Here is an 18,326-nt window from a genome sequence, read left to right as displayed (position 1 = left end):
GTGAGCTTTTGAAAACTGCACTTTGGTCAGAAACACCTTTAAGATTTTAATTCATTTGTTTTCTAGGGTCCACATTGCTTTATTTGATTTGTATATTTAGACAATAGGGCCGCCATATTCAGTCTGCTTTGCTACATTTCCTTACACACGAGGGAAATCAATGATTAATAACAGTTAAAATTTCTTCTGACATTGTGCCAAATCTAAAGGCGAGTCCAGAGCTTGAGAATCTCTCCCCCAGCCAACTCCTGAATAGAACAGTCCAAGTGTCAACCCAGATCGAGGCCGGGCTCCCTGGGAGCGACTGGAAAATTTCAACCAAAAATTTCTCCAATAATTCCTCTTTTCCAAGAACACAGGTGAGTTTTCTGAACAATCGGTAATTTTAAACCAACAACAGGTTCAAATTCTTGCAATTTTCCTCACGAATGGCGAATGTTTTTTCTGCGTGAAGCGATGAGACGTGTTTATTTTTGCAGGGGGAAATTTATTATGCACGCTCGGGGTCTGCGATTTATTTTTGACCCGGCGCCAGACTAGCTTTTCCTGCACGCCTCTCCTAATAAACAATCGACTTTTCTCTCTAATTCCCTAAAATTCTCACTCCAGAAAAATCCACACAAGCTACCAAACGTTCAGGTTGTCGTGTAAGTTGTACGTTAACAAGAGGAAAGAAAACGACCCGTGAAAAATTTGCTGTTATTTTTTGTGATGATTGCCCTGCGCTGGGCCCCCTGAAAAATTCCGGGCTTTTTTCGGCCTGTGGGCTATGGGGCCTACTGTCTGGGGAAATCTGGTACGCAGGATTTTTTCTTTGGCCTTTAATTCAATATCCTATATGTTAAAAAGTCAACAATCTCTGCCTTGTAGAGCCAGTATCGGAATAGATTGTTAAGAATACTCGAGCTCTGGCCAAAGATTATGAATATGATTTTTGTTGTAACGTAATAGTGGTCATGATTTGTTTTCATGTTTTGATTTGAGGCAGGAGACTGTTTAAATATTTCAATGTTGATACAAAATGATTTTGTACTTCTGTTACTGGAAGTTTACAAGGTCTCAGATGCGATCCATTGTTGTTGTAGTGCCCAAGGTTTCGCCAAAGGGGCGTGGCCTTTGTTTTGTTTTGACTGGGCCGTGTCAAGTTAATAAGTTGTTAAAGGTGTTGGGGCGTGAGGGTTTTTGTCACTTTGTTTTGAGGTTGGGTTGGGTTGAGCTGGCAATCATATCAATATTCTTAAAGTGTATCAGAAGTTATTAAGTCTTTTGTGGTTACTTTGTGAGTAACTTTCAAATTGAGAACATCACCAACTTTAAATTTTCTATGTCCCACTCATGGTTTAGGATCCCATGTTGTTATGATTTTATTTGATAATCTGTGATTTTAAGGTTACAAAAATATGTTTTCATTGGGCTGACAGGGTGATGTTTTTCCCATCCCAACAAGCAAATTTCCAACCTAGGGGCGGGTCCCTCAGACAGCACTGATTGAGAGCCAAAAAATTACCCAGACTTAAGTTTCAATTCATGTTTCTTATATGAAACTATTAAATCTTGGTTTGTAAGCATAAGGTCCCCCAGTGCCTCCAGTGTATTATGATAAAATGTTACATATAGTATTTTTTGCCATCATAAACCATTTTATCCATTCTGTGTCATTTTAACACACAGAGTATACAGAATAATACTGTAACATGGTTCCAAGCCCCTTTTAAAGTTTATAGATTTGCTGGTAGATTATTCTGATGTGCTTCTCTTCTTTTAGGACCTGGTCATGCACATATTTGCAACAGTTTGATTGTTGTTTGTACAATTTTAACAGTTCAACTCAGCAGTATCAATGCTGGCTACATAGCCTTTTCCTAACAAAGTCGTTTTATTTTGTCTATTTCAGGTGTGGCTGTCACTATGGAGAGAGAAGGGGATGCTGTTCCTTCAATGTGAGCTGTAAATTTCTCTTCTCACCTGCCCCAACTGAACACCTGCTCCCAAATATGGAGATGCACTTGACCTCAGCTTTGTCGGGGAACAGCTTTGATGACCTCATCGAGGTGCTGTGCCTCTATAAGTGCAGGCTGTGTCACTTCGCCGTCTCTACCGGGAAGGCTGATGTGATTGTCCACATCAAGACAGAGCATCAACAGATGATGCTGGGACACGGACCTGTGAACTGCTTTCCCGCAATGAACAGCTTTACCAGGCAGCCGGGGAACAGTGGCGTTTCCACTTTGTCGGAGGCGCTAAGGTCGCGGCATCTGATGCTTCAGAAGGACGGGCTTCAGGGCACGTCAGCTGTCTCAATTGGCAACGACTTACCGGTCCGATGGACTGTACCACCTGTGCAACTATCACAAGAAAGGCCGAGAGAAGCAGTCTCATACGTCACACCGTCTTTCGAACATTTCTCGCAGGCGTCAGGTCCAGCTGCAGCCCAGAGGATCCAACAACCGAGTTCTGTTGCATCCTCGGGACGGTTTGCAAGACGCGGGCTGTCTTCCTCTACGTCTTTAGGAAACAATGTAGGAGGAGACAGTGGCATGACAGTCAAGGAAGAGCCAATGTCTGAAGGAGAGGAAGATGCAGAGAGGCTGGATCCGACCTGGGGAGACTCAGAAGGAAGTACGAGGATCGCTGATGACGAAGGAGCTAAAGGCACTGGGCAGTCATCATCTGGAGTCAAACTAAAGAAGACAGTGTCCATAGTGTGTCCCATCTGTAACGCACGCCTGTACAGGAAAACCGTGGACAGGCACATGGACCTGCACAACGATCGAGGCGGCTTCTCCTGCGATGGTTGTGATTTCGAGACTGACCAGTGGCACGAGATGCGCTCGCACATGCAGAGGAAGCACAAGCCCAAGCAGAGGTGTCAGAACTGCGACTTTGAGACCTGGTCCACAGAGGTGTTTGCGGAACACATGGAAGTGTGCGTGGCTGAGGAGGAAGGAGATGGAAGCAAGGGAAGAAGAAAATCCAGTAGTACAAGACGTGAAAGTGACAGCAGCATGAGAGCAAGTCATTCTCAAGACATTGATAAAGATGAAAAATCCCAGGAAGGAATCTTGGAAGATGAAGAAACTGCTGCAGATGAGGAGTTTGAAATTTGTGCAGAATGTGGGGAGCAGCTTCAAGGACAAGATGTCACCATCCACAAAACACTGCACAACCGGGAAGGGGGATTCTCCTGTGATAAGTGTGAATTCAAAACAGAGTCTTGGCCAGAGATTAAAGATCACCTCCAGGAAAACCACAAGCTGAAATGCTCGTCTTGTAAGTATGAGACATTGTCGGAATCATTTTTAGATAAACATGTCTGTAAAGGGGCGCAGACAGCAATGGCAACTGACCCAGAAGCAACAGCTGATCAAGTTAAGGGTGGTGCTAACGAAAATAACATCACAGAGAAAGAACCAGACATTGATCAAAATGTGGAAGGAGAAACTGTAGACAATACAGAGGATACTGAAACATGCTCGGTGTGCAATGTAGAGATAAAGAGTCATTCTTTGCAGAGACACAAAGAGCTGCACGATTCAGAGGGAGGATTCAAGTGCAATCAATGTGACTTTTCTTCGGCCACATGGGAAGACATTGAATCACATCTCGCCTCCAAACATGACAGTGCGTACAGGTGTGCGAATTGTGAGTTTGAGACGTCTTCCAAGGCGACACTGGAAGAACATTTTAAAAGCGGTTCTTGTACGTTCAGCGACAGGGAATCTGAGGGAGATGGTAGAGTATTGGAAGAAGGTGAAGAAGCTGTAGATGTGAGCATGGAGGATGACGAGACTCAGGACTTGGAGGCAGATGACTTTGAGAAGTACAAGGACAAGCTGACATCTTCGGGACACTGCTGCGTGTGCGGCGTCAGGTTGTACAGGAAGTCAGTGCAGCGACACATGCAGCTGCACAATGACGAGGGCGGGTTCAGCTGCCCCAGGTGCGACTTCACCACCGACACCTGGAAGGAGATCCTGAAGCACGTGGACTGGCACGAGCGAGTCAGGAAGAAATACACGTGCCCCAACTGCCCTTACAGCAGCTGGGCCAAGACTAAAATGCAGGTGCACTTGAAAAGATGCCACTCTGGTGGGAACACGAAAGAAAGTCTGACTCATTTAGTATGTCCGCTGTGTGGAGTAAAGCTACAGTCTTCTGCTCTGATATCGCACATGGACAGCGAACACGTTCTGTCCACAGACAAAGCCATCGCTTCACCAGGGAAGGGGGAGGACAAAGAGGCCAGCCCCTTTGTCCAGTGTCCTTTGTGTCAGATCAAGGTGCACCGGAGGATGCTGAGGAAACACCTGGACATGCCGCACGTGCAGTGGCCCAAGGGAGCGTTTGCAGCGCCCGTCTCAGCAAACCCAGGCACACAGGGAGGGTCAAACGTCGCATCAGCCGTCGAAATTGAGTGCCCTCTATGTAGCAAGAAGATTCCTTCAGACTCGCTGAGAAAACATCTAGACGAACCTCACCCCCAGTGGTCGCAAAATCCTTCCAACGTGTCGCTTCAGGTGAACCAGGGACTGATGACCATCATGCCTGAGAAGAAAGACCTCCAGGTGCAGTGTCCGCTCTGTGGGATGTGCATGCACCGCAACATGCTCACCAAACACATGAAGATGCCACACGTCAGGTGGCCACAGGGTACGGTCAGCTGCACGGCAGAGGACAGCAAGGGAGAGAACAGCACCAGGGAAACAACACTTCAGGGGGAAGGGACGGTCAACAACGGCTTGTCGTCTCACGGCACGGCTTCAGATCAACATGATGAAGTTATGGTACTCTCAGACGATGAATTAGAAATGGACAGTGATGTGTTTGAAGAGGATGACCAACAAGGCAGTGTGGGGCACTGTGGGATATGCGGCGAGCAAGTCTCCGACAAGAGCGTTGAACGCCACATGCTGCTCCACGATGACAAGGGCGGATTCAGCTGTGACAAGTGTGAGTTTTCCACGGCGTCGTGGCGGGAGATGAGGACGCACATCCGCAACGTCCACAAGGAGAAGCTGCTCTGCCCGGAGTGTGGCTTCCTCGCCACCACGATCGAGCTCCTCCGGGGGGACGTGATGAACTGTAGAGAGAAGACCAGCGCAGTCTGTTCCATCTGCGGACAGGAGGTCCCGGGGAACCAGCTGCAACAGCACGTGAAAGAAGCGCACTCATCGGTCACAAACGTCATGGATATCGACCTCCCGTCCTCCCTCCCCACGGGAAAAGATGACGAGAATGTGGACGTCAATCAAACGGTAACGCAGCCTGGCCGAGGTGATTCGCTGATAGACAGCAGCCCGCGGATGCTCCCACCGAAGAAGCGTCAGTCTGTGGCGGGCGCACACGACTGCCCCATATGTGGCTGTCACCTGTACAGCAAGACTGTAGAGCTGCACATGAGACTGCACGATGCCCACGGCGGGTTCACCTGCGACCTGTGTAACTACATCACGGACGAGTGGAGACTGATGCGCACACACTACAACTCCTCGCACAGCGGACAGAGGAACTGGCACGCCGCGCTGAAAAACGACTTGTAGAGTTGAATGCTGCAATTAGAATAATAGATAGCTATCTGCATAAAACATATAAAATAGAATTTTTGAATCAAACAAGCTGTAAATAAAAGAATGATGCATCTGTCACTCTAGTAGAGAATACATGTATGTAATGCATGAAACAAATTTGTTACAAAAATATTGAAAAGTTTGCTGTATCACTGCCAGTGTTCACCGCTATACAGGCACCTAAATTCTTACTAATGTGAAATGATGCTTAAAAGAGGCACAGCACTGCATGTCTTGGTGTGTACTACTACCATTAGTATTTATCATAATGTACATTAAATATAATGTAAAAAGTAGAGATGCCCCTGGCCTATGCACAAAGTAGGGCTAGGGCAAGATTTTTTGTATCCAGAACAAAGTTTTCCGCTCAAATTATCCAGTTTGTAACCATGTTTTTGAGGTCTACAAAATTACTCTTACTGGTGACCAGCAGTAGCTGATTAAATTACGCATGCCAGCAGTGTGAAAAATACTAGTTTTTATGACAAATATTTAAAGTTAAATCAGCAATGTGATGATAATGATTATGATGATGTGCAGTACCACACAATCTAATAATAATATTGTATTTTCTATGGCCAATTTGTGGAACTCAAAGTGTTCAGAGTGCAGTTTTATGCTATATAAGCTATCCATGTCATCATGATTGAATTATAGACATAGCACACTATCCATGTCATCATGATTGAATTAGGTAATGCTAGTTCACCTTTATCCACTGAGTAACATTGTTTTGCTAGTTCACCTTTATCCACTGAGTAACATGTTTTTAAAAAATTGGTAGTTCATAGGAATATGAAATATATTTTTAAAAAATTTAAACTATTGTCAGTCAACCTGATATCCCTAAAAACCCTGTTTTTAAAAACAATGGATATAGGTTACACCCGGATAAAGGTGAACTAGCGTTACAAAACTACTGCTACTTTTTATACAAATTTATCATCAGAGCTAATTTAGTTACTTTAGTGGCACTAATTTAAAATCGTATAATTACACTGTAAGCAATCATTGAACTTGAAGAGAGATGCTGTCCAAAATTGATATTTATTTATAGTATAGTTATTTATTGCTCTGCTTATTAGATGCTGAAATTAGTAAACCTGTATTAAAAAAATTCACTCCCTTTGAATGTATCAACTTTGTATACAGTAATACTGTAGATTTCCTGTGATTTTACAGATGAAGTGTTGGCAACTTTTTTTTATCTTATTGGCTTGATAAGGGAGTGAGAATACAGTTATCATTTGACAGTTGCTGTATTGCATTGACAGGTTGTTCATTTTTATGGTTATGCTGAAATAGGATTTTTTAAACATTTTTTTTCAAAGCTCATCAATCTTTGTAATTCTAAAAAAAATGGTTGGATTGTAATTTCCAACACAAAAATTTAACTGACCCAAATTCCCCATTCTTGATCAAGACTGGAATTGGTTGGCCAAAAATTTAGTGGAAGTCAATTTTGTGTTGGGTATTACAATTAAATTTGACCTATGATGTTTGACCATTGATAGGTCAATACTCTTGCAAATGATGTTCCCTTGAACAGAAATTTTTTAAGTCTAAAACTATCCGGTTTAGCGTCAGTTGGTCTCCGTTGTGATGTTAGTGTTGATATCTATAAATCACATATTTAAATGGCGCACCTGCACCTGTGGTTTGATTTTGACATACAATGTTTTTACAAAAATGTACACTGACAATTTTCTATCTTAGCACATATTTCTCACATGTAATGTTAAGTAAATAAACAGTGTTTTTTAATTATTATGATTTTTATCTTCATTGTCCCCATGTGAATGTGTGTGTTTGTGTCTGTGTGAGTATATAAAAGATATGATAAAATTGATATTATGTTTGATATGAAAATGTATTTAAATACATATGCTTTGATTTATAAATCATGAAATTTTTGATAGTTCTCAAAATTCAATGCGACAGCTTTAGCATTATTTTGCTGGTATATAAATGTAAGTTAGATACATATAACAAGGCTATTTGTTAGAGCTAGCAGGCTCCAGTAACAAGGCACAATATCTGCAAGGGTGATAAAAGCTCCTTGATATCTGTAAAAGAAAGTTCTGTGATAGCCTAAGTTACACTTTCATCGATGTTACATTCTATTACTGTTACAATAGATCATACATTTTGGTATAAGATCAATATCTATGCACATAACCACGAATCAACTACATGTACTAGTACTTTACTAGTCCACTCATAAGAAGTTTTTTTTCCTTTAACTTTTGTACGTTTTAGCATGATGTTTCAAAACACACGCACCAACAACACTCAAAAATAACTAAAGATGCCATCCACATCTGTTGCCGACCCCAAAGTCGCGATCGGCAACTTTGCAATATACATGATGACAAGTCGTGATGGGTTGAGACAAGTCAACGTGAGCGGACGCACAGCTGGAAGGGGCGTGGTGACATGGTGATGCCATAGCACCCCAGCGTAGACGGCTCTGCAGCGCCCTCTGGCAGCTGAAAGGTGAAGTGCCGCAGTAACGAGGCGAAGAGAAGGAAAAGCTCCATCTTCGCCAGCAGTCCGCCAAGGCAGACGCGACGACCTGAAACAGTGGGGAATGTGCACGTGAATGATTATAAATAGAAAAACATTTTAAGACCGTTTTCTTAACGTTTCACGCATTTGTTTGAGTAGTAACATTGTCAGAGCGTTGTATGATACACAGCCCAGCCGAAAATGGTCGAAAATGTCGAACAACTGCATTCACTCTGTCTATATTGATATTTTACAAAATATCTAATGTAGTATGTAATGTTGTTTTATATATTTAATACACTTTGACCTTTGGAACGCCACTTATTACTGGCTTGTTACTGTCACGCTGTCAGATGCGTCGTGGGTAACGTTAGCTGTAAGAAATTTGGTGTTGTACATAGAATTTTCAAGCAGACTGTGACAGAACCAACCGCCGACAAAGATCAAAGACAGCCTTTTTTGTAACAAGACGGCTGAATTTTGTCGGCCGCATGCATGAATTTACCCCAAATGTCCTCAGTTTTCGACTGTGCGACGTATGTGGTCGGGTCCTTACCAGCGGAGAAAGGTAGGAACGAATCCGGATTGTTGATGACCTTCCCCTCCGCGTCCAGGAACCTTTCCGGGTCGAATCGTTCCGGATCCGGCCAGTATTCCGGATCCATGTGGACTGACCACAGATTGGCGATAACCTGTACAGAAATATCACAAAAGCTTCGATTCCCTCTTAGTACAGGATAAAAAAAAAGCTCAGCCCTGGAGATTAAAAATGAATTTGACAATATAAAATTTTCATACAGTAACTCACCGCAGTTCCTGCCGGAAGCTGGTAGCCGCGGAAGGTGACAGGAGCGGTGGTGGCGTGCGGAATGCTGAGCGGGACGACATAGCGGACACGCTGCACCTCCATCAGGGCAGCCTCGGTGTAAGGCAGCTGGGCGCGGTGGGCGAGGGTCACATCGTTGGACGGGTCTTTTCCCATCACACTGTCGAGCTCAGCCTGGACCTAAAAACATGAAAGGAAAGGAAATACATAAACGTAGTGATAGGTCGTCGCACGATTTTGATGCTTTGTAATTCGCGATCAGCTGACTGCGACGGAATTAACAGCCGACAAAGATCAAATTTAAATTGGGTGCAGTCACAAGTGTTTATATTCAAGTTCGCATGAGTTGCGCGTACATTGAGGTCCTAATTGAAATAAAGCAGTCTTTAAAGTAACAAGGCACATACACTTCTATGAATGACGTTCGTATGACGATCACACCAACGTGTATGTGACCAGGCCCTTGCACACAATGAAATGGTTTATAAACAAATTTAAATCTTAACATGTACAGTATCCATCAACAAATTGAAACAAAAATTGTAATTTTGACACTCAAAGAATATGATTGAAACAATCAATAACGAACAGGAAAAATTACGAAATGGCTGCTGTGAAAGCCAGATTCCAGAAGTTCTGGTTTAGTTGTCCTCATTTCAAACAAACCTTTGTTATGGTCTACTCTACCTTTTCCTGGATGTCCCGGTGCATGGCTAAGTACAGAAACCCCCAGAGCAGGGTGGAATGGATGGTCTCAATCCCCGCGAAGAAAAGGTCATGCACCATGAAGACCGTGTGCTCCTCGGTGATTCCCGCCCCTGACGTCACCTCCGCCTTGTTCTTGACGATCTCTTGAAGACACATGTCGATGAAGTCCCTGGGCTCGCCGCCAGGAGGCGCGGTTTCGCGATGCCGCTGTATTTCCTCCCGGATGAAGTCGTCCACCTTCCTGCCACAGTCGAGGGCTTCCCATCCTGCCCTGTTGACTGCCAATGACATCATTTCGTCATTTTCTGGCCCCAACTACTTCAATGTTGTTTTTTTTTATTCCACAAATGTTGGCAGCAATACATGTAGGTTCATCTCGTTGTTCAAGAGGATCTCATACCCTCAGAAAGATAACTACAAAAAATCCATCTTTTTGTACATTCATGCAGGCCCTTGTTTCTAAGGTTCAATCAATCTCTAAGCTGTCTTGAGTACAACATGAATAAAACACTAAGGCCCATTGGGAAAACTTTCCATTCCATTTCCTGCAACCTTTATTGGAGCTTTATGGCACCTTTGTCCCAACTTCATGTCAGTGTTCCCAACGTGTCCAGCATTCAAATTATAACTATGGAACTAGTGGTGCGTACCTAAAGCCCGGACTTGGAATTGGACCTAAAAATGTTTAGGTCCAAGTCCAAAAAAAACCTAAATGTCCGGACTCAAGTCCGGACTTGCAAAAAGCTATCTATCACTTATATTCCCTTTTCTTGCTCTAAACCATCTAAAACCTTCCATAGACAGTGAAATTTGCACTGGAAAAGGACAAAAAACATTTTGTGTCTACACTGGCTGTATATAATTTGCATGTATTTTTCACATTGCACTTTAGTTCATGCTAACATGCAATTTTATATGCACCATCCCCCCTCCCCCTCAAAAAAGAAAACTTTCCAGCGCACATAATATGCAATGATGGGTTCAGGTCCGGACTTAAAAGTCCGGACCTGAACCTGAACTGCTGGACTTGAATCCAGACCTGAACCTGAATATGAGTTTAGGTACGCACCACTATATGGAACTGTGGACACACACTAGGACAAACAAACAAAGAAAGTCATCACTGATTACAATATCTCCATTTCATGAAGGTAAAAATGATAAATGCATCCGCCCCTTAGGCGTTGCCAAAAAGATATAACTACTTTAGACCTACATCCTCACCGATTGGCACAAACCGTAGCGCGGGGAACACGTTGATGGCCTGGCTCTCTGCTATCTTGATGTAGGCTAGTAACAAGGCGTCGGTAAGGCCGCGGAAGTACGAGTCGTCGTACTCAAAGCGCCTGCCGAAGACCATGGAGGCTATGACGTTGGCTGTGGCGATACCCAGGTCCCCTGACAAGTGAATGGGTTGTCCCTTACTCTGCAATATCTGAGTTGAAATGAAATAATACAAATAATGACAATCCGTTAAACCCTTATAGTTATTATTTTTCAAAGTCTGAAACTAAACCGGATCTTGAAGTTAACCTCCTTTTTATCCACGAGCTATCTACCACTCAAAAAGCACGACCATAACATGTCCAGAAGTCGAAATATCAAAACCGAAGATTTCCCTGCAGTACCGTAACAAGCCTCTTTGGATCACAATACTACCAATGCAGCTACATATTTCTCGTTGTAAAGTAAAATTAAAAGTGAGTCATGATGTCTTACCCGATCTTCAAGACCGTGCACCTCTTCTAAGACGCTTTTCTCGACACTGTCGCTCCCTGCCTTCATTCCGAGCGTCTTTAAGGCGGTTGTCGCGAACCGTCTCCTCTCTCTATACGACTGGCTCCACTTGGTGGTTGCGATACCTCGAAGAAAGTTTAGAGAACGTTATTTGACAGGCACACGCTCATGCAGATACTTTCGATGTCTTTGATACCCCCTTTCCACTAGGTTGGCGCTCTCACCACTCTTTCTCTACGCCCTATTTCACAGGTCACCAAACGAATTGTATTAAACACGCCGAATCGTTCATACAGGGACGCTGTGCTCGGTGCACCGGCAGGTGGGCCCCCAGAACCTTCTACACGTTCGTGCCCACCCCCACACACCCAGCCAGCACGTAAACAGGAACACCCTTCAGCTCCAAGCCAGGATCGCCGGTCATCCAACCACACCTCTTCGGATGATCCGGTCAATGGATCATCTGACCGCTGCCCTGCACCCGACCGTCGACCGCCTCCTTTCGGACTCCATCCGACCGTGGGACCGTGGGGACCTCCACCTGCGGGACCGTGGGGACCTCCACCCGCGGGACCGTGGGGACCTTCGCCCGTGGGACCATGGGGACCTTCGCCCGTGGGACCATGGGGACCTCCGCCGGTGGGGCCGTGGAGAGCACCGCCTCACCTACCGCCTCCCAGCCATCAACCCGGACCATGGGGGATATCTCCGTTCTTCCCCTCGCCCAGCCACCTCTTAGGAAAAAGTGGACGCTTTCCCGACAGCTACCCTTGTTCGGCCCAGAACTCAAAACAACAGTTCCAGCCCCCAGCCTGGTTGTGGCAACCTGGCACGCCGTGGAGAGGGCCTCCTTCCATGTGGTAGAGGTAGATATATATGCGATTAGATAGTATTCTGTAATACATTCGTATAATGTATATTTTTCACTTTGTACACATAATATTACTTTTAGCGATTTAGTATTAATTAGTAACTGCTGAGTAAGAAATAGGATTTAAAAATAATGATGATAATAATGCATATCTATAGTTGTTAACTGTTGTAGATTCGGCTAGGATAAGGACACAATATTTTAATTTTTACATTTCTTTGAACCGTCTCTGATATGAAGGTATTTCCAGGAGGAAATAAGAGTTTCTGTTGTTGGAACGTACACGGTTTAGGATCAAAATTAGATGATTTAGATTTCTTGTCCCATGTAAATAATTTCGACTTTATCTCGCTTATTGAGACGTGGAGCTCTGACAAAACAAAAATCAATATCCCTAACTACAGTTACTTCCACTTACATCGGGAAAAGAACAAACGAGCAAGACGGTATTCTGGAGGTGTAATATTGTTCTTTAAAGACCAATACAAACATTATGTTAAACAGCTACCATCAAAATCGACAGATGTTTTATGGGTGCGAGTAGATCGAAAGCTACTGGGGTTATCCAAAGATCTGTTTATCTGTTCCGTTTATATCAGTCCAAGTACATCTAAAACTCACAAATTTGCCGAAAACCACGTAATCGAAATTCTAGAAGAGGAGATTTCAAAATATAATACCGAGGGCTTTATCCTTCTAGGTGGTGACTTTAACTCCCGACTTGGAAATTTAAATGACTTTGTAGAAGAAGACACCTTTCATGAAAACATACCAAACAACCCCTCAAATCATAATCAGGACAGACAACACATGGATAAAGCTCCTCCTAATAAATTCGGCAGATTTCTTACCGACTTGTGTATTCAAGCGAACCTTAGAGTCCTTAACGGTAGAGTAGCCGGTGACTTGCAGGGCAATTTTACTTGCCACCAACCTAACGGAAGTAGTACCGTAGACTATATGATTGCCAGCCAGCCATTATTTGAACACATATCTCTATTTCGCGTAAACCCCCTAACCATATTTTCCGACCATAACATGCTATCAGTAATATTTCGCACAACGCCTTTTATCCACAACAACAAGCCAAAAAATAAAAATCCAAACACAAAACCACTCCCGAAACGATTCCGTTGGAACGAAAACTCAGCACAAAAATTTCTTGAATCCCTTAGCCAACCTCACATAACAGACAAGTTAAACGCTATGTCAGTAATAGAAACTAAAAACGCAAAGGCAGATATTGAAAACTACGTTTCCGACTTGAACTCAGTGCTGAGGGACGTCGGTCACAAATCACTCTTTGTAAGAGTCAACAAAAAGCGTTCACAAAAAGCCCGAAATAAAAAATGGTACGATAAAAGCTGTACTGAAATGAAGCGCGAATTGAATAACTTGGCCTCGTTACTTGAGAAAAATCCGTCAAACTCATATATTAGAGGAAAGTTCTTCAGAAGAAAGAAGGAGTATAGAAAACTATTAAGAAAGAAAAAGAGAGACTTTCACCAGCAAATCATGGACCAACTTTCTTCCCTTAGGGAAAAAGACCCAAATGGCTTTTGGAAACTAATTAACAAACTTAAACCAGATAAAACGCAACAAAATTCCCAAATATCAAATGAGATGTGGTTGGAACATTTTAGTGCAGTTGACAAACGCTCAACTGACGCTATTAACAATTCTGAAACTGAACTCTCCACCACTGTAAACGCCCAAATACATCCCCAATCTCCTCTCACACCTGTAGAAAACTCCACACTAGACTCCCCGATAACAGCTGAAGAATTAAACACGGCAATCTCAAACCTCAAGAACAATAAATCTAGTAGCAGCGACATGGTAACAAATGAAATGTTGAAATGCGGTAAACAAATCCTACAGAACCCATTACTACACCTATTTAACTCCTGCTTACAGAACGGTTATTTTCCCGACGATTGGTCCCTCAGCCATATCGTACCCATACATAAATCTGGCGATACCTCACTCCCTGATAACTACCGGGGAATATCAATCATTAGTTGCTTAGGAAAATTATTCACCTCTATTTTAAACAATCGTCTTGTCAATTATGCAGAACAGTACAGCCTTTTCAAACCTCAACAGGCCGGTTTTAGGAAAAATTTTAGAACATCTGATAATTTGTTTGTGTTAACCACTTTAGTCAGCAAATACCTAAGCAAAAATGCAAAAATTTATGCATGTTTTGTAGATTTCAGCAAAGCTTTTGACTCCGTTTGGCGAGCAGGTCTATTTTTCAAACTTAACAACCTTGGAATAGGAGGAAAATTCTTAAAGACATTAAAAAACATGTACTCAAAAACTACAAATTGCATTAAAACCAACGGCGGCCTTACAGCGCCTTTTTTAACTAACTGTGGGGTCCGACAAGGCTGTAATTTAAGTCCAACTTTGTTTAATTTATTTATTAGCGATATAACCTCTGAGTTTGATGATATTTGTTGCAACTCTCCTAGTTTACACAATAGGAAAGTACCGTGTCTTTTGTATGCAGATGATCTTGTATTATTTTCCGAGTCTCAACAAGGCTTGCAATCATGTCTAGTTAGATTAGAAAGGTATTGTAAACATTGGAACCTGAAGGTGAATTTAAAAAAGACTAAGATTATTGTCTTCACCAAGGGAGGTAGATTACCAAAGAATTGTTTCTTTTTGTTTAATGGTAATGTAATTGAAATTGTTATGTCATATTGTTATTTAGGTATAGTGGTAAGTACAGCTGGCACCTTCAAGGCCAACAACAAACATCTAAGAAACAAGGGTCTAAAAGCTTTGTTTAGTATCAGGCAATCACTTGACAAATCCGATTGCCCACTAGCTGTTAAAAACAAGCTTTTCGACTCTTGTATTAAACCTATATTACTTTATGGGTCCGAAATATGGGGAACTCTCAAAAGTCCCAAAAATTGTCCCATTGAATCTGTACACCTAAAACATTGTAAATATTCACTCAATATCCCCAAAACAGCTAGTAATCTCGCAGCACAGGCAGAACTAGGGAGGTACCCCATTCATCTGGAGGCCTCCCTAAATACCATCAAGTATTTCATTCGACTTAGCAAGAATGTGCCAGCTGACAGCCTTCAAGCAGATGCTCTCTTGTGCCAAATGGATTTAGAAGCATCAGGTGCTAAATGTTGGGCCTCTGATGTACGCAACACTCTAGAGAAATGTGGCTATGCTTTCGTCTGGCAAAACGCCCAGTCATCAATCTCAAGTACACCTCAAATTATTTCATCAATCTATCAACGTTTAAAAGATATTTATTTCCAGACCTTTCTATCTGAAATCCACAACGATAAAAGAGTTGCGACTGCAAAAAACAAACTACGAACATACAGACTATTAAAACAATATTATAAACAAGAAGAATATCTGAAGATTGCCAATGTACGCCACAGATCTACCATCACAAAACTAAGAATCAGTTGCCACAAATTACGAATCGAATCAGGAAGACATAACCACACTCCTCTAGAGCAAAGAATATGCCAATTTTGTAGTTTAGGGAAAGTAGAAGATGAAGTACATTTTACTATGGATTGTCCTTTGTATGATAGCGATAGGAACATTTTATTTGACTATGTGTTAAGTAAATATCCCCACTTTAGACACTTGAACAGTAAAGAGAAATTTATATTCCTGACAGCTTTTGATAAACCAACTCTAACCAACCATACAGCTAGCTACATTTATGCAATTACCAAGAAGCGAGAGGAAGTCGAATGTCATAGAATAGATTAGACGCACATCTGCATATATAAATGTGTATGATTGTTTCCATTGTTACATATATGTGATTCTTACCGTGTGACCTGTACTTAGCCCAGTGGGGCAAAAATGTGCAATAAAGGTCTTCATTCATTCATTAAAAAAAACAACGAATCTTTTCACGCCCTGCTTGTTTTTCTGTCTATTTAGTCACACTTTTACATTTTGTATCATAACCCGTATAAAATCTAAAGTTACAAATATTCATTTCAGGTTGCAGTGAGAGCGCAGCGCGATCGCCCTCTAGTGGAATGCTATAAATACACACAGCGTAGCATTTGTTGACGGATCATTGCCATTGCCAAAGGCAAAGGCAGGCATGGATCTGATCACATTAATCGCACGACCGTGACAGGGAGTTTACCCCATATTTCAAGACCATTTCCAGTTTTCACCTCAAATAAACTTAAATCCCAAGAGAGACGGAGGCGAAGTCTACGCCTGTATAGACGCACGGTGTCAAGCTTTTGATATAGCGACCATTGTCGACCTGACACAATCACTTGGAGGCTTCAATCGAGTAAAATTCAGACGAGGGGTAAACTGAATTTGACATACATTCCAACCATTGGCGCACAACAATTGCGTAAATAAGTCATGGCATTCCTAGCCACGTTTGTGGGTTTCTTGGTAGAGCCAGTGTTTATCATTTTTGGAGGAGCGCTGATTGACGATTGTCAACATATCGGGGCAGCCGTCAACACCGATCTCGCCAGCTTCAGGTGGTATCTCTCACTGCTACCGGTGCGGCACTGCGGGGTTCGTTCATTGCGGCACTTTTGTGTTATTTTCGCCTTTTTTAAAATAATTTGGACATTGCGTAATACGTAAAAATATGACTGTGAAGACGACAAAATACACAAAACGTAAGAAAATGCGTTCTTAATATCTCTAAAATTCGCTGAGTAAGCTTTCGAACCCCGCAGTGCAGCACCGGTGCCACAAGAGCAGTGAGATACCTGACCCCGATACGTTGAAAATCGCGAATCTTAAAAATAAATGATAACAGATAAACGCCAGCGCCGCCAAGAAGGCCTGCAAAGAGTGATAGGCATTCAGAGGAATACAAATACCATCTGATTGTTTCAAAGTTTCCCGATGTCCCTCACTTGGAGTTTTGAACGGACCGCCCCTGAGACAGCAGGGCTTAGGCTCTCTGTGTCTTTGTGTTCGTCTCAGGCGAAGGTCGTCCTTCAGCACCTAGATTCTGAGCCAAGGGCGCGCCAACATCGGTACTGCATTTATGTCACGTAGCGAATGGCACTGACCTCAGTAAGGCCAGCAAAACATAGTATACAGTGTATAGTGCACATTAAAACAGCTAAATGAATACCTAATGTAAAAAAGACTTCTTTTTTTATCAACACATAACTTTAACGTTATCAGTACCCGCTCCTTTGGTTCTCGATACTAGAGGCTTTAACGTTAAGTGTGTTCGCTTTTGATAAAGAATTTGCTTGCGCGCTGCCACTTAAAAGTCGGGTATTCTATGAAAAGCAAAATGGACAAAATGAACTGAAGAAAGAACTTTCTTTCCCGTTATTTGCTTTCTAAGAATTGTGTACAAACATTGCGATATTTCTTCTCGAAACATTCAGCATCCTTGCTTTATCTGACAACGTATTGCGTCATGCATATACATATAACTCACCTTGCCCCCATCCAGACATACCATCCACGATGAAGTTGTCAGGTCTGTCGGCGAAGATCTCCCTTTTGTCCACCAACGCCTCCTTGATGGCGCGGTGCCCGTTCAGAACGATCACGTCCGACATCCCCATCCTTATGCTGTAGACGTCTCCGTACTCTTGCCGCCATTCCGTCAACTTCTGGTACGGCGCTTCCCTCCCAAGCAGCGGCAGGTGTCCGACAACGGGCCAACTCCCAGACGGTGAAGGCGGGAAGTTTTTCTTTCGACCCAATAGAGCGTAAAAACCGAAAAGAATCGTGCAAAGTACAATCGTGAAGATTTGCACGGGCGAAAGAGATAAGATGATGAAATCTACCACGGGAGAGATCCAGCTGGTCGCCATCTTTGTATCGTGACCTTGGCCGCACAGTTTGACCTTGATGTCCGGATAGCTTCAGACGTCTGGAACTGCGCCATCTAATCCAAACAGGGGACCGTTCGTTTATTTATCAGGGGGTAGGGGTGATGATTACGCCATGACATTGGAATCTAGTCGGGGTCAGCAGGGTTCACTGGTGACAAGGGAAGCATTTTGATGTTCAAACAGATATGGGGAGATACGAGCAGACGATTGTAAGCTAATTCTGTTCAAGTATTGAATCTGATTTTGTCACCTCTCCACCAAAT

The 18,326-nt window shown here is 42.9% G+C and overlaps 3 protein-coding genes across 3 annotated transcripts; 1 reads left to right on the top strand and 2 right to left on the bottom strand.

The window, feature by feature from the left end:
- The first annotated feature begins 261 nt into the window (after positions 1-261).
- Positions 262-6,238, top strand: LOC118417937 (zinc finger protein 407-like). The gene is made up of 2 exons (XM_035823700.1): positions 262-359; positions 1,895-6,238. The coding sequence occupies exon 2, from the start codon at positions 1,995-1,997 to the stop codon at positions 5,538-5,540; it is 3,546 nt and encodes a 1,181-aa protein (XP_035679593.1). The 5' UTR covers positions 262-359; positions 1,895-1,994; the 3' UTR covers positions 5,541-6,238.
- A 117-nt stretch (positions 6,239-6,355) lies between these two features.
- LOC118418117 (cytochrome P450 2U1-like) lies at positions 6,356-9,900 on the bottom strand. The gene is made up of 4 exons (XM_035823947.1): positions 9,589-9,900; positions 8,884-9,081; positions 8,632-8,767; positions 6,356-8,142 (listed from the first exon to the last, which is right to left on the bottom strand). The coding sequence occupies exons 1-4, from the start codon at positions 9,898-9,900 to the stop codon at positions 7,964-7,966; spliced, it is 825 nt and encodes a 274-aa protein (XP_035679840.1). The 3' UTR covers positions 6,356-7,963.
- A 910-nt stretch (positions 9,901-10,810) lies between these two features.
- Positions 10,811-17,949, bottom strand: LOC118418116 (cytochrome P450 2D10-like). Its single transcript, XM_035823946.1, has 3 exons — positions 17,661-17,949; positions 11,329-11,471; positions 10,811-11,044 (listed from the first exon to the last, which is right to left on the bottom strand). The coding sequence occupies exons 1-3, from the start codon at positions 17,788-17,790 to the stop codon at positions 10,811-10,813; spliced, it is 507 nt and encodes a 168-aa protein (XP_035679839.1). The 5' UTR covers positions 17,791-17,949.
- Positions 17,950-18,326: the final 377 nt, after the last annotated feature.

The sequence above is a fragment of the Branchiostoma floridae genome, chromosome 6 (genome assembly GCF_000003815.2).
Source record: "Branchiostoma floridae strain S238N-H82 chromosome 6, Bfl_VNyyK, whole genome shotgun sequence".
In the NCBI taxonomy this organism is placed as follows: domain Eukaryota; kingdom Metazoa; phylum Chordata; class Leptocardii; order Amphioxiformes; family Branchiostomatidae; genus Branchiostoma; species Branchiostoma floridae.
The sequence above is the reverse complement of the archived record's forward strand: the minus strand, read 5'-3'. Positions and strand labels throughout refer to the sequence as shown.